Consider the following 24,164-nt stretch of genomic DNA (forward strand, 5'->3'; position numbering starts at 1 on the left):
CTTCCTAAAGTTCAATGTTTTTGTGGCCCCTCGAGAGATTCCCTTATTGAAGAACAAGTTATAATGTATTATATTATGATCACTATTTCCCAGGTATCCTTTTACTTGCAGATTAATTACTCTGTCAGGTACGTTGGTTAATATTAAGTCTAGTAGGGCATCCCCTCTGGTAGGGCCCTGCACAATTTGGGACAGATAATTGTCTTTAGTTATAGTCAGAAACCTGTTTCCTTTATGAGTTTCACAGGTCTCAGTCTCCCAGTTTATATCAGGATAGTTAAAGTCCCCCATTATTATCTCTTCATTTTGATTTGCTGCCTTGTTTATTTGCCTCAATAATTGATCTTCTGGCTCTTCCATTATGTTTGGTGGCTTATAGCAAACCCCTATCAGAATTATTTTGTCTCCATATATTTCTATCCATAATGACTCCACATTATCGTTTCCCTCCCAAATATCCTCTATCAGTGCGGCCTTCAGACTGGACTTTACATAAAGACAGACTCCTCTCCCTTTCCATTTTGTCCGATCCTTCCTGAATAGACTATAACCCTGTATGTTGACCGCCCAGTCACAGCTATCGTCCAACCAAGTCTCTATTATACTAACTATGTCATAATCCTCCTCAGAAATTTTCAACTCCAGTTCGTCAGTTTTATTGGTCAGACTTCTGGCATTAGTCAACATGCACTTCAATGGTGTATGTTTTTTTTCCTATGATGCCTATCCCTATTACTATCCCTCCCTCCGTGCCTCCCTGCCTATCCCTCCCTCCGCTCCACCCCCAGGTACATTATTAAGTCCCCCTCCTCTATCTACACTATCTTTCCCCTCTATGTTGTAGGTTCCCTCCCCCCCAGTCCCTAGTTTAAACACTCCTCCACCCTTCTAGCCATCTTCTCCCCAAGCACAGCTGCACCCTCCCCATTGAGGTACAGCCCGTCCCTATGGTAGAGCCGGTAACCGACAGTGAAGTCGGCCCAGTTCTCCATGAACCCAAACCCCTCCTTCCTACACCAGCTTCTGAGCCACTTGTTTACGTCCTTAATATCCCGCTGCCTCTCTGGTGTGGCTCATGCTACATTCCGTGAGGGGTGTAGTTACCGAAATAGGGTCACATGTGGGGAGGGGGTCCACTGTTCTGGTATCACGGGGGCTTTGTAAACGCACATGGCCCCCGACTTCCATTCCAACTAATTTCTTTCTCCAAAAGCCCAATGGCGCTCCTTTTCTTCTGAGCCCTGTAGTGCACCCACAGAGCATTAATGGGGTATTTCTAACATGAATGCCCCTCAAATCCACTTCAAACTGAACTGGTCCCTGAAAAATTCGGATTTAGAAAATTTCAGAAAAATTGGAAAATTGCTGCTGAACTTTGAAGCCCTCTGATGTCTTCAAAAAGTAAAAACATGTCAACTTTATGATGCAAACATAAAGTAGACATATTGTATATGTGAATCAATATATAATTTATTTTGTATGTCTATTTTCCATACAAGCAGAGAGCTTCAAAGTAAAAAAAAAAAGCAAAATTTTATAATTTTTCATGACATTTTGGGATTTTTCACCAGGAAATGATGCAAGTATTGACTGACAAAAATTTACCACTATGTTAGCCCCTTAAGGACCCGGGGTTTTTCCGTTTTTGCATTTTTGTTTTTTCCTCCTTACCTTTAAAAAATCATAACTCTTTCAATTTTGCACCTAAAAATCCATATGATGGCTTATTTTTTGCACCACCAATTCTACTTTGTAATGATGGCAAAACGAAAAACAAAATCATTGTGAGACAAAATTGAAGAAAATATGCCACAAGATAAATCCCCTTGGGGTCTCTGGGCCAATTTAAGTAACACAAAACCTACTTGGGGAATAAATCCCCTCAGGATAAACCCTGAGTAGAAAACCCCCATAAAATGTAACTTTTAATTATGTTCATTAAAATAATTTCCAACTCAGTGTGTTGTACATTTATTGCCACTAGATGGCAGTGGTGTTTAAAATTATCAACACTGTATCCAGTTAATTCCTCTCCAATAGAATCATGAAAGGTCTGTCATGCAGATTACTATTTTGTCATTACTATCTAATGTACCCCGGTGCCCTGCTGCAGCTCGGACACTCAGTGTACTAACTAGAGAGGTCGCTGGTACAGTGTGCTATTAAAACATTAATCCTCTCTTCTAAACGTTTTCGCCATTCTGAATGGCTTTCTCAAAGAAATGAGGCACATCAGACTCGCGGGTTAGCAGGTATTTATAGACTTACTCATTACCATAACTAGTTGTTTGGCGTTCTTCACAGCCAATCACGCATCGTAATCTCTCTGATGTCACTCTCTTTCATGATGCCTCCCTGACCAATCAGTTTACGTCCTCAGCGCATGTCATTGATCTTCTTGTTTTCGGGCTTGAAATGAACTCTCTGCGCAAACTCAAATTTCCCCGCAGGTCCGTGAACTTAGAAAAGATATCGGTCTTTATATTGTACTTTGCGCATGACTGAAAAAAAGCCATTGCGTTCGGACTTAGTTTATTTTTTAAGATAATCCGTTAACTGCGCATGTTTTTGGACTTCGATTAATTCCTAAGCTATTCTTTTTTCTGCGCATGATTTTAGACTTTGTCTCATTTTAAACTAGTTCATGGCATTGCGCATGTTTTTAAACTTAGACTGATTATAGATCAAATCTTTTTGCGCATGTTTGTAGACTTAGATTCATTCCGGACCTATTCTTTTCACTGCTCATAATTTTTCCTTAGTCAGTATGTAACCTCTTTATATGTAAGTGTTCAACTCATATTTGTATATGAGATACTTGTCTCATTATATGGTGTAATAATTATTTGTATACGTCTTTCTATTTTTTATTTATTTTTTATTGTTAACCTATCACTATCAGTGTGTTATACATTATGAATTTCCTTTGTATCTTAATTATATTCTTACTAGATGCTACTAATCATGATTGATAACCTTCCTTCTTCTTAGATGGATTTTTGTAGTCATTTTTTTATATATTTTATTATATTAATTGATTGTTCTATTTATATTGTATACACTGATGAAATTGTTTTTTTATTTTTTATTCCATTGTTATATCATACGTTACAAAATTATTGATACCATTGCCCATAACTTTATTTTTTACAGAGTTGTAATCACTTAGCCCACAATAGAAGAGCTCCTTCCTCCATGTATTTAAGGTAAAGGAACCCCATCTGTTGTACATATGTTCATTAATTTAAGAAACATTTTATGTGTTTCATTAATATTCATGAACAATAAAATGAATATGTTATTACTATTTTTTGTCGGGAATATTTTTACAGATGTTACGATTACCAATGTAATATTTATTTTTTATATAATTAATTTCTCGCTACTGACTTTTTTATTTTATTTCATATGTCCACTGCTCTTAGTTTATTAATTATACATATATTGAATCATAAATCTCCATTCTCAATCTAAAAATGCTGAAAAAGAAAAATCTTCATTAAGTCCTCTAGGACTACGACTTTTTAGTTTGTATATCCACCATGTTTCTTCTCTCATCAGAATTTTGTCCACATCTCCTTTCCTTTCATTGAGTTTTATCTTTCTTAATCCCCAGAATTTTATTGCAAAAGGATCTTCTGAATGTATTCGCCGCATGTGATTTGCCACTGGTGTATCTGCTCCTGTACGGATCGTACTGATATGCTTCCCCACTCTCTTTCTGAACTCCTGAATCGTTTTCCCCACATATAACTTTAAGCAAAGACATTGTTCAATATATATAACGTTTCTAGTACCACAGTTTACAAAGTCCCAGATCTCATATTTTCTATTATCAATGGGGTTGACAAAGTATTTTGTTTTTGATATGTATTTGCAATTACTGCAATGTCTGCAGGGATATGATCCCTGTGGTTGTGAGGGAAGCCATGATATAGGTCTCTTTAAATCATTTTTTTGGTGACTATGCACAAGTAGGTCCCGTAAATTTTTCCCTCTACGATAAGTGAGGCTAGGTCTTGGGCCTACTTTGTCCTTCAATTCAGGGTCCATTGTTAGAACGTGCCAATGTCTCTCAAAGGCTTCATAAACTTTTTCTGAATATCCGTCATATGTACCTATACATCTGATCTTATCAACAGTTTCCATCTGTGTATCTTGTCTACTAGCCAGTAGTTCTGTACGGTTCTATTTTTTAGCTCTATTATATGTTTGACGCATATAAATGTACAACACACTAAGTTGGAAATTATTTTAATGAACATAATTAAAAGTTCCATTTTATGGGGGTTTTCTAGTCAGGGTTTATCCTGAGGGGATTTATTCCCCAAGTAGGTTTTGTGTTACTAAAATTGAAGAAAAAACGCCATTTTGTAAATTTTGGGGGCTTCCGTTTCTACATAGTACATTTTTCGGTAAAAATGACACCTTCTCTTTATTCTGTAGGTCCATACGATTAAAATGATACCCTACTTATGTAGGTTTGATTTTGTCGTACTTCTGGAAAAAAAAATCATAACTACATGCAGGAAAATTTATACATTTAAAATTGTCATCTTCTGACCCTTATAACTTTTTATTTTTCCGCATATTCCCCATATGCGGAAAAATAAAAAGTTATTTTTATGAGGGCTAATTTTTTGCGCCGTGATCTGAAGTTTTTAGCGGTACCATTTTTGCATTGATAGGTTTTAATTCATTTTTTCATGATATAAAAAGTGACCAAAAATGCACTATTTTGGACTTTGGAATTTTTTTGCGCATACGCCATTGACTGTGCAGTTTAATTAACAATATATTATTATAATTCGGACATTTCCGCACGCGGCGATACCATATATGTTTATTTTTAATTACACTGTTTATTTTTTAAGGGAAAAGTGTGGTGATTCAAACTTTTATTAGGGAAGGTGTTAAATGATCTTTATTAACTTTTTTTTGCAATGTTATAGCTCCCATAGGGACCTATAACACTGCACACACTGATCTTTTACATTGATCAGTGGTTTCTCATAAGAAACCACTGATCGATGATTCTGCCGCTTGACTGCTCATGCCTGGATCTCAGGCACTGAGCAGTCATTCGGCAATCGGACACCAGGAGGCAAGGTATGAGACCCTCCTTGTGTCTTACAGCTGTTCGGGATGCTGTGACGATCCTGAACAGCTCCCTGAGCTAACCAGCATGGTTTTACTTTCACTTTAGATGCGGCGTGCAACTTTGAACACCGCGTCTAAAGGGTTAATAGCGCGCGGCACCGCAATCAGTGCCACGGGTCCCGGCCGTTGTTAGAGGCCGGGCCCGACCCGCTATGATATAGAACGGGTGCGGACTCATGACGTACCGGTGCATCATGGGTCCTTAAGAGGATAAAGTACTGTAGAATATGTCATGAAAAAACACTCTCTGAATCAAATTCATAAGTAAAAGCATCCCAGTTATTAATGCTTAAAGTGACAGTAGTCAGATCAGGGGCGGATCCAGAGTCTAGTCTCGGGAGGGGCACTATTAGAGTATTTTGTGTTGGTGGACAGAAAATAAGGTGTTGCTTAAGGAACTTACAATATTATTAAATGTATCCAGTATAATAATCAAATATACCAATTACCACAGAATGGGAAAGCGCTAGAGAAGTTTTTACCATTTAAAACTACAACTCCCAGTATGACCTAAGTAGTGGTGAGGGGATGCTGGGAGTTGTTGTTTCACCCATCATTACTGCAAAACTTACCAGTGATGGGACAGTCAGGACACTACACAATGATATCAGCGACTACAGGTGACGTTTTCTCTATAGTCTTTCCTTATCTAATTCAGATGGTACATACCACCGGGTCCAGCTAAATGTTCTCACTGCAGAACTTGACGCCCAGATGGCTCCTCACTGTCAGCGCATTCTGATCCTCTATATGAAAACAATTATTATTAGAAACCTTCCAAACACTGTATCCTCTGAATATAATTCTGACACACTGTACCCACTGAATATAATACTGCCACACAGTGTACCCCTGAATATAATACTGCCACACACTGTACCCCTGAATATAATACTGCCACACACTGTACCCCTGAATATATTACTGCCACACACTGTACCCACTAAATATAATACTGCCACACACTGTACCCTCTGAATATAATACTGACACACACTGTACCCCTGAATATAATACTGCCATACACTGTACCCCTGAATATAATACTGCCACACACTGTACCCCCTGAATATAGTACTGCCACACACTGTACCCCCTGAATATAATACTGCCACACACTGTACCCCCTGAATATAATACTGCCACACACTGTACCCCCTGAATATAATACTGCCACACACTGTAACCTCTGAATATATTATAACAACACACTGTACGCTCTAAATATCCCTCTGAATACAATACCGTGATGTATTGTGGCTAATGAAAACCATACTACCCCAGAAATTCCTTATACTCTCTGCCCCTCATATATAGTATTAATGCCCCATCCTGTGCCCCCCATATAACTATGACCCACCCTGTTCTCCCTCATAATAATAATGCCCTCTGTCCTGTCCCCCTAACATATAATACCCCCCTGTGCTGTGCCCCTCACATATAATGCCCCTGTAATGTTCCCCTCACATATAATGCCCCTGTAATGTTATAATGCCCCCTGCACCCTCAGGGGGCATTATAAGTGAGTGGCACATGACAGGGGGGCATTAAATGAGTATGCTTTAAAGTGTCCTCTTCTCACCCCTATAACCCTTTTATTTTTCCGCATACAGTACTATATGAGGGCTTATTTTTTGTGCTGTAATCTGAAGTTTTTGTCAGGACCATTTTTATTTAGATTTAATTTTTTTTAGTTATTGAAGTGACCAAAAATACGCACTTCTGGACATTGATATTTTTTCATGCTTTCACCTTTCAGCGTGCAACTTAACTATTATATTTTATCAGTTCACACATTTGTGCATGTGGCGCTACCACATATGTTTAGGGTTTATGTATAGGGTTTTCCTTACATTATTTCATTAAAAAAAATGGGAACAAAGGGTGATTCAAACTTTTATTAGGCAAGGGGTAAATCACATTTATTACTTTAAAAAAAAATTTTTTTTTACACTTTTTTGGTCCCCATGTATAGGCCGGTATAGGCCAGTGAGAAAAGGGACATAATACTGCGGGACTATATACATCAGCTGTGCTGTACCCACTGCCCTGGCTACTATATATATATATGTATATGTTTCTGTGCATAAATATAGCTGCCAGGGCAGTGGGTACAGCACAGAGAAGCTGATGTATATAGCCCAACAGTATTATGTCCCTATATACGAATGTCTGTGCTGAACTGGCTAACACATACTACATATCTTATATACTTATTATGGGCCAGGCAGGGCAGAGAACACAGCACAGACATTGGCATACAGTGACATATACTGACATAACACTGCGGGGCTATATACATCAGCTGTGCTGTACCCACTGCCCTGGCTACTATATATATATATATATATATATAGCTGCCAGGGCAGTGGGTACAGCACAGATAAGCTGATGTATATAGTCCTGCAGTATTATGTCCCTATATACGTGCTGTGTGTCCTCTGAACTTGCTAGCCCATACTACATATATTATATACGTAATATGGGCCAGGCAGGGCAGAGAACACAGCACAGACATTGGTATATAGTGACATAACACTGAGGGGCTATATACATTAATTGTAGCCTTAACTACTATATACATGCACATATTTTTAGCAGCCAGGGCAGTGGTACAGCACAGCTAATGTATATAGCCTCACAGTGTTTCCCAACTAGGGTGCCTCCAGCTGTTGCAAAACTACAACTCTGGTTGGCTGTCTGGGCATGCTGGTAGTTGTAGTTTTGCAACAGCTGGAGGCACCCTGTTTGAGAAACACATCACTGTATATCAATGACTGGCCCATACTGCATATACTATATGTAGTAGGCCAGAGAGGGCACAGCAGTCACTGGTATACAGGTAGTGACTGGCATGCCCGGCCACTGGGACTTCACTACAGAGCTCCTCACCTCTGATGGCCGCCCTGCAGACCAGAGACTGTCAGACTGGACGGAGCTCCGCTGGTATGGAGGATACAGGCCGCAGAGGCTGTACAGCTTGCAGGCAGTGTCTTCTCTTCAGCTCTGCGGTGAGCAGCCGGGGGAGGGGTCGGACAAGCAGGGACTAAGTTGCAGCCTCCATCAGCTCCCTCTCTTAAAGGGGCAGCAGGAGCTGGAGCAGCGTGTGAAAGGTGAGGGGACAGTGGAGCCGGGGACAACTCCTGCTCCTCAATAATAGGGGCAGCAATCTCGGGGGGTGGGGGTGGGCAATTGCCCTGTTGCCCCCCCCCCCCCCCCGGATCCGCCACTGAGTCAGATGTGCAAAAAATGCTCTGGTCCTTAACCTCATAATGAGCTTGGTCCTTAAGGGGTTAATGGCTCTGTGTTCAGTTATTTTGAGAGGGAAGCAAGTTTAAACACTGTTATATGGGTGCGCTGACTACTTTATGTTGTAGTAGGGTGTTGTTTCTTCAGTGTTGTCACGTGAAAAGATAAAATATTTACAAAAATGTGAGGGATGTACTCACTTATATGAGAAACTGTATGTCAAACCAGTGTATAAATAGTATGTGTCTGTTTAAAACCAGAAAATACACATAACAGCCTAAAATGCATATTCCATGCTTACTATGCTTTTAATTTGTATTTATGTTAAATATGTTTATGTTATTATAATGTGATAGCTCTTATGTGCTCATTTACTGCTGGCTGGGATTTTTAGTGCACCAACTGGGCACAGCACTGCAGGTGACAGGAGATCACTGTCTCAGGTCAGCCCACTGATTAATGCTTTGCTAAGCTTGCTTTGAAATTCTACTGAATTTGTGAAATTTTAGGGATCAGAAGTTCTTCTCTCAAGGTATGATGTCATTTCAGTGTCCCCAGTACTTTTTCCTTTTATTCAGGCTAGAGATGAGCGAACATTTTAAAAATTCGATTGGGCCGATTCGCCAAATTTTTCAAAAAAAATTGTTTGGATCCAAATTTATCCAGATTTGCGAATCTATATTAAAAACGGCTATTTCTGGCCTACAGACAGCCTCAATAGGGGTATAGAACACTTTACTGTGTTCTAACATGCATATGGAGTGTGCTTTGGTAGTGAAATAATACCGTTATTCAGAATAACATGCAGATTATCGGCATCTCTTTTAGAATCACTGCCACAGAGCGGCACAATGACAGAGCCTGGAGGTGGCATCAGTATGAGGAGACCATATAGTGGCTGAATGCACAGTGTGGAGGTTTTGGCAGAATGAGGAGACCATATAATGGCTTAATGACACAGCTTGGATGAGTCTGAAGCATGAGGAGACCATATAGTGGCTGAATGACACAGCGTGGAGGTATTGGCAGCATGAGGAGACCATATAGTGGCTGAATGAAGATTTTGGTTAGCTGGTGCTACCTACCATAACAACATTTTTATTCCCAGACCCAGGCCCAGCAGCGGTATCAGTAAACCATATATTGCCTGAATGAGACAGCCTGGAGTTGGCTGAAGCATGAGTACACACCAGGGCTTCACAATCCCCAAGAAAAAACACAAGAATTTTTGAAATTTAAAATTAAGATTTTGGATAGCCAGTGCTACCTACCATAACAACATTTTTATTCCCAGACCCAGGCCCAGCAGAAGCATCAGTAAACCATATGTTGCCTGAATGACACAGCCTGAAGTTGGCTGAAGCATGAGAAGACCATTGAAATGTATGATTTTTTTTATTTAACTTTAAGTTTTTGAAATTTAAATTAATGATTTTGAAATTGAACTTTTAAATCCCAAGTTTTAGTGTCCCGGACCCTGGTGTGTGGGTACAAAGGGACAAATTTAACAAGCCCCCACAGGGCTCATGTGGCCATGAGATGTAGGCGCCATGTCTCTACTGCCCTGACCAGCCATTGTTTCCAACACTTTTCGCCTAGGCAAACCATGTGAAGAACAGCGTGACACCGCCGTACCCTGCACACATGGTATGCTGAAGGGCCACTGAGACTTGTCCGGGCAGTGGAGGCTGAGGAGATGGTGGAGGATGAGGAGGCGGAGTCGAACACTGTCACAGGACCAACGGGCTGACAGAGTGGAGCAGGAAGCAGCATGAGTACACAAGAGGGGTTCACAACCCCTAAAATTAAAAAGTGAATGTTGAAATCTCTATTGAAGATGCATGTTAGGTAGTGCTACCATCCAAAAATGTAAGGCCCAAGCCCAGAAGCATCAGTAAGCCAAGTAGTTCCTGAAAGATACAGTCAGGAAAATGCACCAGCAGTACACAAGAGGATTTCATAACCCCAAAATTGAAAGATCAATGTTGAAATCTCAATTAAGCATGTATGTAAGCTAGTGCAAAACGTCCAAAAAGGTAAGGCCCAAGCCCTGAAGCATCAGTAAGCCAAGTAGTTCCTGAAAGACACAGGAGCAGTCAGGAGCAGGCATCAGCAGTACCCAAGAGGGTTTCATAACCCCTTACATTGAAAGATCAATCTTGAAATCTCAATTAAGCATTTATGTTAGCTAGTGGTACCAGAACATATTTGGAGTTAATATCCCAGTAGCATAAGAAAACAATCTATTGGCTGAATGACACAGCCTGGAGGTGGGGAAAGCATAAGGAGCCCATGTAGTGTCTGAATGGTACAGCCTGAAGGAGGCTGAAGCATGAGGAGACCATTGAAAAACAAGAATTTTAAATAGAAATCTAAGATTTTGAAATTGAGATTGAGGATTTTGAAATTGAACTTTTAACTCCTGTGTTTTAGTGGCCCGGGCCCCGTACAAATGACCTAATCTAACAAGGAGTCCCATGTCACATGTGAGCACAATAACAGAGCGTGGAGTTGGCCTCAGTAGGAAGAGACCATATAGTGTCTGAATGGCACAGCCTGGAGTTGGCTGAAGCATGAGGAGACCCCAGGGCTCACAAAAATTGGCAGAATACCAACTGACATTCAAAATAATAAAATGATAGATACGTTCTCTGAAGAAAAGGATCCTTCATTAGATGACAATATGAGTATTGTGTGTTCCAGTGACATTAGCTCATCAGAGGAACAGGAAAAGATGATACAACTTAATTCTGCAACTGAAGAACCACAACAAAGAATGAACGACTTAAAGCCTACTGGAACTGAGGAACTTCAAAATGGTAAATCTACCACCTGGGATAGTCAGTCAATTCCAACAGCCGGTGGTCAGTATCCACAGTTCCCTGTTTCTTCTAGTCCTTGGCAATATTCCTTTTATTACTGGTCTGATATCAACATGGCAATAATGCTGGGAGAGTAACTCAAGGATAGCCACATGTTTCCTACAATACACAGTCAATATATGGAGACCATATAGTGGCTGAATGACAGCCTGGAGGTGGCTGAAGCATGAGGAAACCATATAGTGTCTGAATGGTGCAGCCTGGAGTTGGCGGCAGATGAGGAGACAATAGGGCCTCACAATCTCTCAGAATAAAAGATGAATTTTGAAATTTCCATTGAAGATGTATGGTACCTAGTGCTACCATAAACATTTATAGGTAATGTAATATATTGGCCCTGCAGCATCACTAAACCATGTAGTTGCTGAATGACACAGACAGGAGCCGTCAGCAGCAGGAGTGCACAAGAGGGTTTCATAACCCCTAAGATTCAAAGATCAATGTTGAAATCTCAATTAAGCATGTATGTAACCTAGTGCTAACATCCAAAATGTAAGGCCCAAGCCTAGCATCACTAAGCCAAGTAGTTCCTGAAACACACAGCCTAGATCAGGCAGCAGGATGTGTACATAAGAGGGCTTCACAACCCCTAACATTAAAACATCAATGTTGAAATCTTTATTGAGCATGTATGTTTGCTCGTGCTACCATAAAAAATTGTAGGTAGTATCCAAGACAGTCCCAGCAGCATCAGAAAACAATATATTGGCTGAATGGCACAGTCTGGAGGTGGGGAAAGCATAAGGAGCCCATATAGTGTCTGAATGGTACAGCCTGGAGGTGGCTGAAGCATGATGATACCATATAGTGGCTGAATGGCACAGCCTGGAGGTGGCATCAGGAGTCCTGAAAGTGACCCTAATGCAAGGAATTTCTGAAACTGGGGACAAGCACCTTAATTATGTTTTGCAGTATCGATGGCAGCACAATGAGAGAGCCTGGAGGTGGTAGCATCAGCATGAGGAGACCATAGAGCAGTACAATTATAGAGCCTGGAGGTGGCAGCATCAGCATGAGGAGACCATAGAGCAGTACAATTATAGAGCCTGGAGGTGGCAGCATCAGCATGAGGAGACCATAGAGCAGCACAATGACAGTGCCTGGAGGTGGTAGCATCAGCATGAGGAGACCATATGGCGGCACAACAACAGAGCCTGGAGGTGGTAGCATTAGCATAAGGAGACCATAGAGCAGCAGAATGAGAGAGCTTGGAGGTAGCAGCATCAGCATGAGGAGACCATATTGCGTCACAATGACAGAGCCTGGAGGTGGTAACAATAGCATGAGGAGACCATAGAGCAGCACAATGGCAGAGCCTGGAGGTGGCAGCAGCAGTATGAGGGCCATGCCAACTGAGGGTTGAGTGCGAGGAACCACCGACTGTTGACTGGGGTGTCGAATGTCACTTGAGATGTAGTGGATGACCGAGTGAACCGAACAATCACGGCTGTTGGCTTGCTGGTCGCGACACGACTGCTAGCTGATACCGGGAGCTCAGACCTCTCGCTGCGACTCTGGTTGGTACACACCCCTACTCTGCTGTGTCCTCTGCCTGTGCCTGATGAATTTAGGCCTCTGCCACTCCTCTGTGCATGTCCTAGCAATACTCTTTCTGACATACTTAATGCGTATATGAGGGGAGTACAATACACTTCACTACACTTAAAACAGTATTTGTCTAGAACAGCAGCAGGTGTGTACTATTGGCTGTCCTTCCACAGTATCTAGGCCCTTGACATATTAACAAGTACAAAATAGTACACTACTCAGATATATACGTATGCTGTATGCACTGATGAGGGCAGAAAAATGCGCTACAATATGCATTCAAAACTCTGTAGTTTTATAAAACACCAACCGGTGAGTACTATTGCTTGGACTTTAACCATATGTAGGCCCTTGACAGATTAATAGGTACAATATGGTAGAGTACTTAGATGTAGGTATGTGGTATGCACATATGAGGGCAAAACAATGCGCTACAGTACACTTGGAAAACGTATTTTCATGAAACAACAGCCAGTGATTAGTTTCCCCTGGCCTTTCACTCTATGTAGGCTTGTTACAGACTAACAGGTACAAAAAAGTGCACTACTTAGATGTGTGTATGTGGTTTGCACGTATGAGGGCAGAAAAAATGTGCTACAGTCCACTTGGAAAACGTATTTTCGGAAAACACCAGCCAGTGATTACTTTTGCCAGGACTTTCCCAGTATCTAGACTTGCTACAGATTTACAGATACAAAATAGTAGACTGCTTTGATGTAGGCATGTGGTATGCACATTTGAAAGCAGAGAAATGCACTACAGTCCGCTGAAAATTATTTTTTTTGCACAGCAGCAGGACACAACAGTGCAGCACCACAAAAAAAGGGGGGATTAAACCCTAAATTGCAATCTGTCACAGAGTGTTAAGAATGGCATAAACTGGTTTTTATACTGTCTGCAGACTAGTATAAGCAGCAAATGATTTCTTGTGGAAAAAATACATAGAATTGCGCTGAAAAATAATTCCTGCCTCCTGTGATAAGGTTCATGAAGTTCAGGCAGCTTGTTGATATGTATGAGGCAACGAAAAGCTATCTGTCCCTCTCTGATAAAATGCTAAATGAGGTGACTGGGAGCTTAATGGCTGGTGTAAAAATCCTTCTCACTGACAACAAGCAAAGCACTGCACTGATCTCTGTCCACAACGCTGATGTAACTAGCAGTTGGCAGTGGAAGGCTGCGGAATTATCAATTCAGCGTCTCTGTGTAACACACACAGACAGGCAGTCCATCCTATCTCTGCAGTGTATATGGCATGAAATGAGTAGCCGCAAAATGGCTGCCGATTATATAGGGCTGTGACATCACAGGTGTCAATGAATGCTGATAAGCTGCATCCTGCATGTGATTCAGGGTCATCACGCCTACCTCGCTTCCCGCCTCGCATTCCCAGCATCCCCTGCCCCATGTAATGACATGTGGAGCCGCCATTTTAGGTATCCTGAAGCCTGGAACGCTGTAAAATGGAGTTTAATGAAGCGATTCACGCAATAGAATCGCGGCAATATTTGCATTTGTTGCGAATTGAATAAATCCTGAAATTCGTAATGAATTCGGGTTCGTCTGCTTCGATTCGGTGATCTCTAATTCAGGCCCCAAAACGGCATGTGTTCATCATCCCTTCTGCTATTATTACTGCTATTGCCAGGCTCGTGTGAGCAACATTTGAAAGTTCGGCGGGCCATTGTTATCCCAAAGTTATGAGTGAGACCAAGTTTGCTGAGCTCAGCTTGTTCATCTCTAGGAAGGACTGACACAATTTTTCTCATATGAAATACACTCATCTCTTTTTTGTATATATTATATAATAGGGCACATCATATTGCCCAAATCTATATTGCTGACACAACAGTTCTTCTATAACTTCATGACAGCATCCATAAAGAAATGCCAACTATTGACTTATGAATGGGAAATGGCTTGAAGGACTTTGCATCTAAAAGACTACTCTGCTATTATTCAAAGTGATGTTGAATGTGTACATATCTATGCTCAGTTGCATGCAGTTATTGTAAAGGAACCTTAAAGGGGTACTCCGGTGGAAAACATTTTTTTATTTATTTTGTTACATTTTTTAAATCACAATTATTATTTTTTTTTTATTGCTTTTTAAATTACTTTTATAAAAAAAAAAAAATCTTAATCCTTCCAGTATTTATCAGCTCCTGTATGCTCGAGAGGAAGTTCTTTTTCTTTCTGGAGTTCTTTTCTTTCTGACCATAGTACTCTCTGCTGACACCTCTGTCTATGTCAGGAACTGTCCAGAGCAGGAGCAAATCCCCATAGCAAACCTCTCCTGCTCTAGACAGCTCCTGACATGGACAGAGGTGTCAGCAGAGAGCACTGTGGTCAGACAGAAAAGAAATTCAAAAAGAAAAGAACTTCCTCTGTAGCATACAGCAGCTGATGAGTACTGGAAGGATTATGATTTTTAAATAGAAGTCATTTACAAATCTAAATAGAGAAATTAGGGCTCAGAGTCTTGAATAATGGATTAAATATTACAACGTCTATTGTAGTATATAATGATATAAAATTGTATGTAATATAAGTATAATATATTGTGGATCACAGGGCCCTTGTGATTCCACAGTAAAATTTATAGTAATAAAATCCTTGGCAGTTAAATAAAATATACAATGTTAAAATACAATGTTAAAACAACAATATTGAATGTAATAAAATAAATGGTATTCTTTTTACATAAGTGTCCACATATCTGTCAGAATGAGCACAATGATTTAGTAATTTGTGCTTTCTCTATTGAGAGAGTTTTAGTTGAAGTTGCTGTTTTTTGCAAATATTTGTATCCAGTTGGGAACACAGTAACAGTCTTAGATAGCAATGTGCAGAGTACAGCGATGTGTATAGTTAATAGATGGCAATTGTATCCCTTATTATGTGTGCTTTGTAGCAAGTTCCGATCCTCTAGGCAGAGGGCTCGCAGCTGGAGACACTGCAGTCTCCTATGTAAGCAGCGGCATATATGAATATATGAATCAGAATATGGCACAGCGCTTGTGAGTATAATGCGAATGGTACCTCCTCTTGGTTAGCGCTGGCAGTCGGATGGGTCCCGGTCCCTGGGCAAAGGGTGCGCTGCTAGAGGTTCAGCAGCCTAAGATGTGCAGCAGCGGGCTTCGTTAGTAGGTACTGCGGCGGTTCTCCTGCTGGTAGTAACACCAGGCCGGCAGCTTCCCTGTGGTGGGATGTAGCACGTACTCTCTGCGGTTGATTGACAGATGTGAAAGATCATTGGATAAACACTGTATTCTTGAATATAATAGATGATGCGGCACTTGTACTAAAAGGTATTAAGCTGGACGCATTTCAGGTCCTCCTTAGGACCTTTCTTCAGCAGCAAAAATAAATGTAATGTCCTTAGAGATCATTTGGCGGAATATATATCCATTGCTCCTCCTTTTTGTGATGTCACATCCAATTAAAAAATGGGATACATGGAAAAGGTGGAAAGGGTAGAAAATTCTCACTATAGATAAATAGAATACATGTATAGATATCAGTATAAATGTCATTGAAGGCGTCATTATGGTTAGACTTTTGTGATTCATTCTGTGATTTTTGTATATTTATGCTTCTATGGTATATTAGAAGCTTGTTCCTAGTGTGTATATATGAATGATTTGGTGGAATATATTTCTGTACCCTCCATTGTTTATTAGTATATGTTTTTGTTTCAATTTGTCTGAGTAATAAAAGGGATAAAAAACAAAGTGTGGAATAGGAAAAAATGGTAAAAATATGGACGATGTGAGGTGAAAATGATGGTGAGTAAAAAATGAATAGATAAAAATAGATAACTAATAAAAAAATTTATAATAAAAAATATAAAAACAGAGCTGAAGTACACAAATCGAAACACAGAATATACACAAAGTCACAATTTTTAAACATACAAAACACATCAGCAATTTTAGATATACACATACATTATATAGACTGACCGCCCAGATTCTTTGCACTTCCCTCATCCCCTGTCACTTGAAGACACATTCATTAGTTTTTTTATTTATTATTATTATTATTTTTTATTATTATTATTATTATTGATCTATTTTTATCTATTCATTCATTTTTTACTCACCATCATTTTCACCTCACGATCTTTTACATCTGTCAATCAACAGCAGATAGTATGTGCTACATCCCACCACGAGGAAGCTGCCGGCCTGGTATTGCTACCAGCAGGAGAACCACCGCAGTACCTACTAATGGAGCCCACCGCTGCCACTGCACATCTGAGGCTGCTGAACCTCTAGCAGCACACCCTTTGCCCAGGGACCGGGACCCATCCGACTGCCAGCACTAACCAAGAGGAGGTACCCATTCGCATTATACTCACTAGCGCTGTGCCATATTCTGATTCATTTATTCATCTCATATGCCGCTGCTTACATAGGAAACTGCAGTGTCTCCAGCTGCGAGCCCTCTGCCTAGAGGATCGGAACTTGCTACAAAGCACACATAATAAGGGATACAATTGCCATCTATTAACTATACAAATCACTGTACTCTGCGCATTACTATCTAAGACTGTTACTGTGTTCCCAACTGGATACAAATATTTCCAAAAACAGCAACTTCAACTAAAACTGTCTCAATAGAGAAAGCACAAATTACTAAATCATTGTGCTCATTCTGACAGATATGTGGACACTTATGTAAAAAGAATACCATTTATTTTATTACATTCAATATTGTTGTTTTAACATTGTTTTTTAACATTGTTTATTTTATTTAACTGCCAAGTATTTTGTTACTATAAATTTTACTGTGGAATCACAAGGGCCCTGTGATCCACAGTATATTATACTTATATTACGTACAATTTTATATCATCATATACTACAATAAACGTTTAAATATTTGATCCATTATTAAAGACTCTGAGCCCCAATTTCTCTATTTGCATTTGCTCCTTTTTGCACCGTGGGTATAGGTGTTATTTGGGCAGCTTGATTCATTGGTTACTAGGTCAATAAGAGCATCTCTACCATTTTTCTTTCTATCCTTTACAAATCTGTTTAACTTTCTGGTACCAGTTGGTTTTAAAAAATAAAAAAATTTCCACTGTAGTATTTCTTTAATATAAAACCACTTTGTCAAATATCTGTAAGTTTCTCCAGTTGACTTTTTAAATCTAAATCTTTAATCTTGATGACCAACACAATGTCCATTAATGTCAAATAATAGAGGACACTATGCAGTCACCTGGAATTCCAACTCCAACTAAAGCCTTAAATGGTTAGGTTAAAAAATCTTATATGTTGTTGAAATGCTGAAAAGCAATGAAAATTAAAGACCTTTTGTAATATGGTTGTTTAAAAAAAAATATATATATATTTCCCAGGAGTCCCCATACCTACTGGGACACTAACCAGTCCCGCAGCAGCAGCATCATGCTTGTCTATGAGTCATGGACAAGAAATGACTCATAGACAAGGCTGCATGAGCCCCCTTCCCCTGAGAGGATTTCTAACACTGTGTGCTAATGAAAATATGTATTTTTTTATAATAAATATAGGTGATAGAGGCAATATATGATAGTCCTGCTTGTTGTGGTTTGAACTATACAGAACCCCAAGTGGGTGGCAGCCCTGGGCTGGTTGGGCCCTGCGGAGCCCAGAGTTGCCTTGGTTATTTTCTATTGACCATATGATAGTGTTGTTGAACATTTTATTGGATATAAATAAACGCTACATTTTAAAATATTTTTCTTCTTGCCCATCCCGGACACGAGGTCCTTACTTTTTTAATATAATTTAAAGGCTGGATGATACCTATACTGGGATCTGCGTGAGCCCTTATACTTTTTTTCACGTCTTTGATTAATGACTCATGGACAAGGCTGCATGTGCAGACACACCAATCACCCCCCACAACGCCCCCTTCCCGAGAGGATTTCTAACACTGTGTGCTAATGAAAAGATGTATTTTTTATAATAAATATAGGTGATAGAGGCATACAAATTGATATATTACGTGAAATGAAACTTTTCAAATGTACAATAATAAAAATGCACCAGAAATGATGCAGTGTACTTCCTTAATAAGTATCATCCCCTGCACATGTAAGCAAGGGGGATTGTGGGAAAGGGTATGCAGTGTTGCTCGGCAGCAGCACAGTTTAGCGAGGAAATCAGGAAGTGATCAGATGCATAGGCATACATACCATAGAGCTGTATGGGCCCTTTGGGAGATGCTGCCCAGCCCCAGTTAGTCTCATTCCTTTTTCTATTGGTGCATAACTCCTTTATACATCTGCATTGTCAACAAACTAATGGATAGAGGTATTTACCAAGGGGCCATTGAAAGCGAAAGGAAATAAAAAAAATAGACAAATTTTGTCCCCAGGGCAGAAATGTCAACATAAATGGTGGCCCATTTTGACTTTTGCTATGAGGCCCCCTCTTTCATATGTACACCATTGATCAGATCCATGGGGGAAGAGAGCTCTATGGGGATGTTAGTTTTTTGCACTCCTTCACAAACATGTATGTGGTACACATCTGATTTTACCAACTTTGCTTCTTGAAACATCCCCAATTTTTACCTCACACACTTTGAAGCTTAGATTGAATGGCAGAAACAGGCACCTTGGAGATAACAACCACTCGACAGGACAGGTAGTAAAGGTGGTCTGCCCCGGGACACCATTAACACTTTATATCACCCAACCCTTTTAGGTAATAAAGTTAGTAGCGTCCTTCCTCCACTCTTAGTTTTTTTCTGTCTTTGTATATGATCTGTATCTTTTTCACTCTCTTTAGTTACCATACCTGTGTTTTTCTTTCAGGTCCTGGTCATCTTCCAGTGTTTTCTATGTTGCATGAAAAGTGGACTGCTTCATCTCTCAAAAAGTGGGCGTGATTCTTCCTTTAATTTTGTTTAAGAAGTATTGCAGGCCTGGCATACTATGCTTCATCTTTTTTTTTTTTCTTTTTTTAAAGATTTATGTTACCTACATCCTGTTATAGATCCTGGTCAGGGCTAAGGAAAGTTTTTGTATTATTCCTCTAAATAAATGTTTTCTCTTTATCCTTTCTGCTGGATCCACCTGAAGTAGGCAGGGCTTAACCTCTGCAACCAATGTAGACATCTTTAAAACCCTGTGTGTGGGACAGGTCTTTTTTGGAGTCTGGGCTATCTTGGTGCATGAAGAAAGCTCACTAACCTGTTTTCAGGGCCGGACTGGGGATGAAAACCAGCCCTGGAAATTACTGCTTACCAGCCCCACAGCATTGTGTCATTGTGCCAGCAAACGGTCACCGAGCACAGGCGTATCACTTTACGTGGCTATATATATATATATATATATATATATAGATATATATATATCACAGAAGGAATACACCAGTACTTTGCCAAATGTTTCAATAAAGTGGTGTCAGCATCCAAGACCCGATCATAGTCCACCACAAATTCAAAAAGTAAAATGGCACAACACTCCTTTATAATGAAAAATGGCAGCAATGTTTTAAAAAGGTTATATGTGAAAATCCGGTATATTGAGAGCAATATCACCAATATTGCCAGTATACAAGGAGGAAAATTATCACCATACATATTACCATGATACTGTTACTGACCAAATCCTATATATTGAGAGTAATATTACCAATATTACCAGTATACAAGGAGGAATATTATCCCCATACATATTACCATCATACTGTTACTGACCAAATCCTATATATTGAGAGTAATATTACCAATATTACCTGTATACAAGGAGGAATATTATCCCCATACATATTACCATCATACTGTTACTGACCAAATCCTGTGAACTGAGATCTAAATTATCAATACCAGTATACAAGGGACAAGTAATACCGCCACATCATGACCAGTATCACCGCAGAATGACTAATATCCCCACACTGCTACTGAAAAAAATCCACTAGGCAAAGACCAAGGTTAACTCCATACAGTGATCATATACAGATAGATACCAACACTACAAAAGGTAGCTCCCTTCCCTCTCCCTTTCTTAGCCAAGTAAATGTTCAGCCTTAAAGGGGTATTCCAGGCCAAAACTTTTTTTTTTTATATACCAACTGGCTCCGGAAAGTTAAACAGATTTTTAAATTACTTCGATTAAAAAATCTTAATCCTTGCAATAGTTATTAGCTTCTGAAGTTGAGTTGTTTTTTTCTGTCTAACTGCTTTCTGATGACTCACGTCCCGGGAGCTGTGCAGTTCCTAGGGGGATATTCTCCCATCATACACAGCTCCCGGGACGTGACATCATCATTGAGCAGTTAGACAGAAAACTTCAGAAGCTAATAACTATTGAAAGGATTAAGATTTTTTAATAGAAGTAATTTACAAATCTGTTTAACTTTCCGGAGCCAGTTGATATATAAAAAAAAGTTGTTGCCTGGAATACCCCTTTAATATATTAGGTAGGTAGGCAGGCTTCTTCCCACTTCCACCTCCATTCCACATTAGGCTGCATTCACACCACGATTGTTACATACATGACCGGATACGATAGGGAGATGTGAAAACCAGGCGCTCCCGTATCTAAGCCGGACCTGGCCCCCATTTCATTCATTTGAATGAGCCGACCAGAGTCAAATAGTGACTCCGGTCGGCTTATTTTTGCCCCATATTCGGTTTTGTGACCAGACTGAAAACCGTGGTATACTAGAGTTTTAAGTCCGGTCACAAAACTGGATACGGGGAAAAACTGAGCCGAATGGAGTCACTATCTGACTCCGGTCGGCTCATTCAAATGAGCTGGGGGCCGGGGCCGGCTGAGATACGGGAGCGCCTGGTTTTCACATCTCCCAGCCAGATCTGGTATGTAACAATTGTGGTGTGAATGCAGCCTTAGCTAGCTATATCTCTCCCCCCACCGAGGGCAGAACTGGGGCTAAAAACCAACCCTGGAAAAATGATCATACCAGACCCACAGCATTGTGTCATTTTGGCAGCCGCCGGCTGCAGGGAAGGGACAGGTAAGCTTGACATTTGATTTGCCAGGCCTCCATAAGAGAGCTATGTTGTGGCTGCGTTCTGAAGTTAACATACAAGACAGAAATGTGGTATTAACGCTATGTAAAATCCACTTGGGGGAAGACAGTATAAAAAAACCCTCTCTTCCTTGCTTTTGCGCTACCACCAGAATCAGGAAACTCCATTCTCGGTGTCCAGCGCTTCTGGGTTAGGTGACGTTAAAAGCTGCTCATTCAATTACAGGCCGAAGCAATGTCCAGCCTCAGCCACTGATTGGATGGCTAGCCTACGGTGTCCATTTTAGGACAGCATCAGCCGTCAAGCTGTACCTCGCTCATCCTTCAGCCAAAACGGCGTCCCGCCTCCTCCCTCGCTCATCCTTCAGACAAAACGGCATCCCGCCTCCTCCCTCCTGCGTCAGGCAAAACCTTTGTCATCCTTAAGTCTGTCATACCTCAGATGAAAATGAAAGTGCTGAGTCAGCAGAGCTTCGGCAGACCTGTTAGCACAGACAGTGTGTGATTGGCTGCTGCCAGCAAAGATACTGTGATTGGTTGATGGGAGCGTAGGTGTGTGCAGTCCCGCTCCACTGTTTACACACATTTCTTTACAGACCCTAATCCTCTCATGTACCCAGCTTTCCCCTATTCCTGCAAAACAAACCTGAGCTAATCCTCTCATGTACCCAGCTTTCCCCTATTCCTGCAAAACAAACCTGCGCTCACTGTGATTGGTTGATGGGAGCGTAGGTGTGTGCAGTCCCGCTCCACTGTTTAGACACATTTCTTTACAAAGCCTAATCCTCTCATGTACCCAGCTTTCCCCTATGCCTGCAAAACAAACCTGCGCTCTCGGCTTTTCCCCTATTCCTGCAAAACCTACAGTTATGTACTCAGCTTTTAACAATTCCTGATAAACCTACAGCTGACTACATAACTGTAGGTTTTGCAGGAATAGGGGAAAAGCTGAGAGCGCAGGTTTGTTTTGCAGGAATAGGGGAAAGCTGGGTACATGAGAGGATTTGGGTTTGTAAAGAAATGTGTCTAAACAGTGGAGCTGGACTGCACACACCTACGCTCCCATCAACCAATCACAGTGAGCGCAGGTTTGTTTTGCAGGAATAGGGGAAAGCAGGGTATATGAGAGGATTTGGGTTTGTAAAGAAATGTGTCTAAACAGTGGAGCGGGACTGCACACACCTACGCTCCCATCAACCAATCACAGTATCTTTGCGCTCCCATCAACCAATCACAGTATCTTTGCTGCCAGCCAATCACACACTGTCTGTGCTAGCAGGTTTGCCGAAGCTGTGTTGACTCAGCACTTTCATTTTCGTCTGAGGCATGAGAGAGTTTAGGTTGACAAAGGTTTTGCCTGACGGAGGAGGGGGGACGCAGTTTCGGAGGAGGGAGAAGGCGGGATGCAGTTTCGGAGGAGGGAGGAGGCAGGACGCCATTTTGGCTGAAGGATGAGCGAGGTGCGGCTGACGGCTGATGTTGTCCTAAAATAGACACCGTACTAGCCATATGACGTCACATCACCTAATCCGGAAGTGCCAGATACCAGGAACAGAAGTAGTAGTGCCGAAGCGAGGAATTTAACTGTATAGGGACTAGGTCTCCAAACTGTGGACTGCTAGTTGTTCCAAAAATGGTCTGGACATGCTGGGAGTTGTAGTTTTGCTGGGAGTTTTAGTTAAGCAACAGCTGGAGGTCCACAGTTTGGAGACCATTGGCATAGGGAGAGATGCGTCACCTGCCCCGCTGGGACCAGCCCCAGGAACTAATTACCGGGGTTTCAGCAGGATTTTCAAATTAAGATGACTCTGAATGAACGAGTGTCTCAGTGTTTTTCCTAGTGTCCTGGGATCGTGATGCCTGCACCAGCTTTATGTTGCCCACTGTTTAGGCAGCATAAAACTGATAAAACATTCCCCTTAACTGTAATTAAATATAAAAAAAATTTTATTATTTTTCATTAACTAACAACTTAAATTGCAATAAAACAAAACCAAAGTGCCCATCTCTTACAAAGTAGTAACAGCAGGTCTTCTCTCCTTAGAGGCCACCCCCCACACCACATAACAGCCCCCCACATCACATGTCAGCCCTCTCCAGCCCCCCCACCCCACATCACATGTCCCCCCCACCCCACATCACATGTCCCACCCTCCAGCCCCCCCCCCACATCACATGTCCCCCCCCTCCAGCCCCCCCCACATCACATGTCCCCCCCTCTCCAGCCTCCCACGTCACAAGTCCCCCCCTCTCCAGCCCCCCACGTCACATGTCCCCCCCTCTCCAGACCCCCCACGTCACATGTCCCCCCCTCTACAGCCCC

General features: G+C 41.1%; 1 protein-coding gene across 1 annotated transcript in view; it reads left to right on the top strand.

Moving 5' to 3' along the window:
• LOC130282672 (72 kDa type IV collagenase-like) overlaps nt 1-19,822 on the top strand; it is a 150,676-nt gene extending 130,854 nt beyond the window's left edge. Inside the window, exon 8 of the mRNA XM_056531161.1 lies at nt 19,657-19,822. Coding sequence (XP_056387136.1) covers nt 19,657-19,693 — 37 coding nt within the window. The 3' untranslated portion in view covers nt 19,694-19,822. The remainder of the gene's footprint in view (nt 1-19,656) is intronic.
• The last annotated feature ends 4,342 nt before the right edge of the window (nt 19,823-24,164 follow it).

This window comes from Hyla sarda, chromosome 7 (genome assembly GCF_029499605.1).
Source record: "Hyla sarda isolate aHylSar1 chromosome 7, aHylSar1.hap1, whole genome shotgun sequence".
Lineage (NCBI taxonomy): Eukaryota > Metazoa > Chordata > Amphibia > Anura > Hylidae > Hyla > Hyla sarda.